The sequence below is a fragment of the Sphaeroforma arctica genome (assembly GCF_001186125.1).
Source record: "Sphaeroforma arctica JP610 unplaced genomic scaffold supercont1.2760, whole genome shotgun sequence".
NCBI classification, from domain to species: Eukaryota; class Ichthyosporea; order Ichthyophonida; genus Sphaeroforma; species Sphaeroforma arctica.
This window is the reverse complement of record NW_014037798.1, coordinates 1-5,009: the sequence shown is the minus strand read 5'-3', so window position 1 is coordinate 5,009 and position 5,009 is coordinate 1. Positions and strand designations below refer to the sequence as shown.

Here is a 5,009-nt window from a genome sequence, read left to right as displayed (position 1 = left end):
CCCCTACCCCCCACTCGCCCCCCTGTATTTTGGCATAGGCCCCTGAAAAAGGAACAATGATTTTGATCCAAAAATAAACCCTAAAACAAAGTAGCACATCCGAACCGCCTTATTGAAGATTGAAGACTGAGAACTTGAGAAGAGTGACAACAGAAGGGCAGTCCATTGCTCTCATATTAAAATATTGGAATTCAGTCGTCCAGAGTCCAGAGTCCCGAGTCCCGAGTCCAGAGTCCAGAAAAGATCATATCTATCTATAAAAATTGGCACCAAGATTGTACAATCGGCGATGCAGGATAATGCTGGATTTCCTATTTATATTGACAATACATAGCCACTTTTTAATACATGAATCAGAATCATCGTCACCTCTGTGTGACCTCTGGAAAATTCGGTCATCCAAAATACTGGATGTACTCTAGGTGTCTTGATGGCATTGATCGCTATATATATAAAACATTGTGAAAGAACTGGGTTCAAAAAAACAAGCAAACACCGCTCACGAACAATATTTTCCGGTATGGGCAGTGAAATAAAAGGTAAGCAGAGCCTTCCAGGCGCCGACATTTATAGTGTAAACGCTAATCATGCTCGCAAATCGAGTTTCAGGTGGACAGAGCTTATCAAATTCCCAACGCGACCGGCGATCTTCAGATATACCAACAAAGCTGATGGGTTCCTTATCGTTTTCGGAGCGATCGGATCTGTAAGTCACGGTGCTATCATACCAATATGGACTATTCTGTTCGGAGAAATGATCGATTTGTTTATAGATAATCCAGATCAACGATCGAATGTACAGTCGGAAGTTGCAAAATACATTGTCGTCATCGTCGCACTCGGAGTACTGGCTATGTTCACAGCATATGTTCAGTACGCCACGTTCCACATCACTAGTGAAAGGCAAGGTCGAGTCATTCGTACAAACTTCCTGCGATCTATACTTCATAAAGAGCAAGCTTTCTATGAAACAAATTTAGTGGGATCATTGACATTGACGTTGAACATGGTCGACCAGATTCAGGATGCGCTTGGTCCCAAGAGTTCAGAGATTTTGAGATATACCTCGCAAGCGATCACTGCGTTCGCTATTGCTCTGGCTACTAATTGGAAGATGGCACTGGTGACAATGAGCACGTTACCGTTTTTGATTCTTTCGCTCACATTTGCCAAAAAGGCAGCGGTTGAAAGGGCGAAAGTGACAAGTCAAACCTACAGGAACGCTGCGATATTCGCCGATGAGATAATATCTGGTGTCCGTGTAGTACAGACCATGCCCGAATCACTGCCTATGCTAGAAGGGCGATACAATTCAGGCGTCAACCAGGTGCTATCTACAGGCATCCGCTATGCTTGGATCGTGGGAACCGCCAGTGGTGTGATGTTCGCTCTAATACCCCTTGCATTCGCACTTGGCTTGTGGTATGGATCACGGCTAGTATACAACGGGGAGATCACAGGCGGTGCTGTAGTGACAGTGTTCGCCGCTGTTATGTTGGGAAAAACCGCCCTAAGCTTTGTTCATCCAGGCCTTTTGATATGGAACGATGGATGTGTCGCTGCCCGCACTTTATTTGCCATGATTGACAGCGAGGTATTTATTGATGCAAGCAGCGAAGAGGGTCTTCGTCCGCAAACATGTACTGGCGAAATCGAGTTTGAAAAGGTCGACTTCTCGTATCCCACACGACCAGAAATAGATGCGCTCCAAAATGTTTCGTTCACTGCTAAACATTCTCACATCGTAGCGCTCGTCGGTTCCTCAGGGAGCGGGAAATCCAGCTGTGTAAGCCTTATCCAGCGCCTGTATGACGTAAAACGGGGCAGAATACTACTTGACGGGATCGATATCAAAGATTTAAACGTTGCCTGGCTGCGTGATCAGATTGGCATTGTGAGTCAAGAGCCAATACTATTCAATATCAGCGTGGCGGACAACATTTCATTCGGACGGCCGGTGAAGGACATGGATACTATAATCGCCGCCGCAAAAGAGTCGAATGCTCACGAGTTCATCACCAATCTACCAGAAGGATACAACACCATCGTAGGTGAACGGGGAGGAATGTTATCGGGAGGGCAAAAGCAACGAATCGCCTTGGCGCGCGCTTTGATTGGAGATCCGCGCATCCTCCTTCTCGATGAGGCAACTAGCGCACTGGACAACAAATCCGAACGTGTAGTGCAGGACGCTTTGGACAAAGCCTGCTCAAGTCGGACAACCATTGTCGTGGCACATCGACTAACCACCATACAAAACGCTACTACTATCATAGCGATGGATCGAGGGACCATCATTGAACGGGGTACTCACGATGAGCTGATTTTAGAGTCAAAATCTGGATCGGGGTTATATTTCAAGCTTTGGCATACTCAAGCCGCGAAAATACCTGTAAATACATCTGTGGAGACAGCGGAGGTAGCAGAACTGAGTTCTGATACGCTAACCATTGAAAGCAAGGAGATTGTGATTCCTACAGACGATAAACGGGAAAACGAGACTTTAGTAGAAATGAATACGGAAAAAAAAATAGAGGAGAAAAATAGCATGTTGCAACTGAGTTCACCTGCCATCAAGAAGCACAAGACAATGTTCCGGGTTGCGATGTTCTCCAAGCCTGAATTGAACGAACTAATCCTGGGATCATTCTCTTCGGCAGTTTACGGTGCGGTGTACCCGGTCATTGGCTATGTCTACAGCTTGCTGATCAGCAGTCTCACTGGCCCCGGAGATGAACAAGTATTAACCGACGGCGACTTCTACTCCTTGATGTTTATTGTCATTGCTGCCGTACACGGATCATCGGCGTTTATCAAAGATGTTTGTTTTCACCGGGCAGGTGAAAAACTAACTCATCGATTGCGAACGACAGTATTCGCCTCCATAATCCGAAAGGATCCCATGTTCTTTGACCGAGAAGAAAATTCCTCAGGTGTGTTGACCAGGAAGTTAGCTGTAGATTGCCAACTCGTACAGTCCTTGTTCACGAAGCAGTTGGGATCGCTGTGCGCCATGGTCGGTGTGATAATTTCAGGCGCCACTATATCGTTCACACAAAGCTGGCGACTAGCTTTGGTGCTATACTGCACACTTCCATTCTTTGTGATGGCCGGTATTCTGAACTATAAGGTTGGAAGTCAAGGAGCTCGGGCTGGCAAGGCTGGACGGGCTCGCGCTGACGGGCGAGCCACAGAGTTCATTTCAAACGCGCGAACTGTTACAATGCTCGGGGTACAAGAGACGTGTACGACTATATACGACCACGACTGGACGGCATCAATTCAGGGTAGCACCAAGCGAGCACACTGGAGTGGGCTGGCAGCAGGGTTTGTTGATTTTCTCTTGTTCATGTTATACGCGATCGGCTTTGCTTACGGATCATATCTATACTCAATATACCAGATAAGCCTACAAGAGCTTCTGGTGTGTTTTCAAGGCCTCCTCTTCACAGCAATTCTGATTCAGCAAGCAGTACCCACCATCGCGGATACCTCCAAAGCTAAAATAGCGTCCAAGTCTATAACAAGGCTACTGGATGACACACCAATCATTAATCGTACCATAGACGAACCCACCGACAAACTGGACACCTCCAAGGTCATCGGAAACATAGCGCTCAACTCTGTGCATTTTGCATACCCACACAGGCTTGACAGCCCCGTGTTGAAATACTTGTCAATACACATTTCGCATGGGGAGACGGTCGCTCTTGTTGGCTGTAGTGGCTGCGGTAAGTCTACCACGCTCCAACTGATAGGACGCAACTACGATCCCCATCAGGGTGCAGTAACCTTGGACAATCGAGATGTTCGCTCTATGCCTGTGAGCCATCTGCGCAAACTCATTGGCGTAGTTGGTCAAGAGCCGGTCCTATTCAACCTGACAATCGCAGAGAACATCGCATTCGGTTTGAACATCACGGAAGAGTGTGTGCAAGCGGCCGCTCAACTCGCAAACGCACACGACTTTATCACTGAACAGCCGGACGGGTACAACACCGTGGTGGGGGAACGGGGGGGTAAGCTGTCTGGTGGTCAGAAACAACGCATAGCCATCGCACGCGCTCTTGTTAGAGACCCCAAGATTCTTCTACTCGACGAGGCTACTTCGGCATTAGACACCGAGTCCGAACGGGCCGTACAGTTTGCTTTGAATGCCGCTAGTAAGGGAAGGACGACGATTATTGTCGCACACCGACTGTCGACCATCAAAAACGCGGACAAGATAGTGGTTTTAAACGACGGCGGCGTTGCCGAGATTGGTACTCACACCGAACTTCTTAGACTGGCCAATGGAGAGTATACAGAGCTTATGCGCACCGTGGACGCATCAATTTAGTAGTTTGCAAGCACGCACTCACCTGATATTTACCTTAATCACAATTTATATAAAAGTAGACTAGTGGGTATGGCAACACATTTCGAGCGTCACCATCACAGTGCGAGACTAAATCAAACGTGGTTTCATGTTTAGGAATATCAGAATGATTCATTGACAACTCAAGTAAATGTGATCATGTATATAATATGGCCATATGAGCACTCGATTCAATGATATTAACGTAATCATGTTTTAGTTAAAATACACCGTCTAGTCCAGAACGCCAAAATTAACATAGATACGAGGTCAGACTCGCACAAATATATAGTTATACGCCCACCTATTTATTTATACGTATGATGGAGGTTCATAAACTCAGACACATACTCCCTCACGTACCCACGTGCATAGATATATACACACGCGCACAATCGCATATGCAAGCGCGCGCACACACACGCAAATACAAGTGAACATAACATACCAACTTTCTCTCTTTCTACACATGTATCTCGCTCACACGTACAGACGTAAACATATTAACATATTAAAAGAACACACACACACACATTCCCGCCCAAAGAAGATCAAAATAGAAAAATATATAGAGCATACATATAGAGATGCATATAAATACATATATATATACATATAAATATATATATATGATACACACACACACATACAA

The 5,009-nt window shown here is 46.0% G+C and overlaps 1 protein-coding gene across 1 annotated transcript; it reads left to right on the top strand.

Moving 5' to 3' along the window:
• Positions 1-362: 362 nt before the first annotated feature.
• On the top strand, positions 363-4,497 carry SARC_12961 (hypothetical protein). The gene has a single exon (XM_014292922.1). It carries the CDS (start codon positions 431-433, stop codon positions 4,337-4,339), a length of 3,909 nt encoding a protein of 1,302 aa, XP_014148397.1. The 5' UTR covers positions 363-430; the 3' UTR covers positions 4,340-4,497.
• The last annotated feature ends 512 nt before the right edge of the window (positions 4,498-5,009 follow it).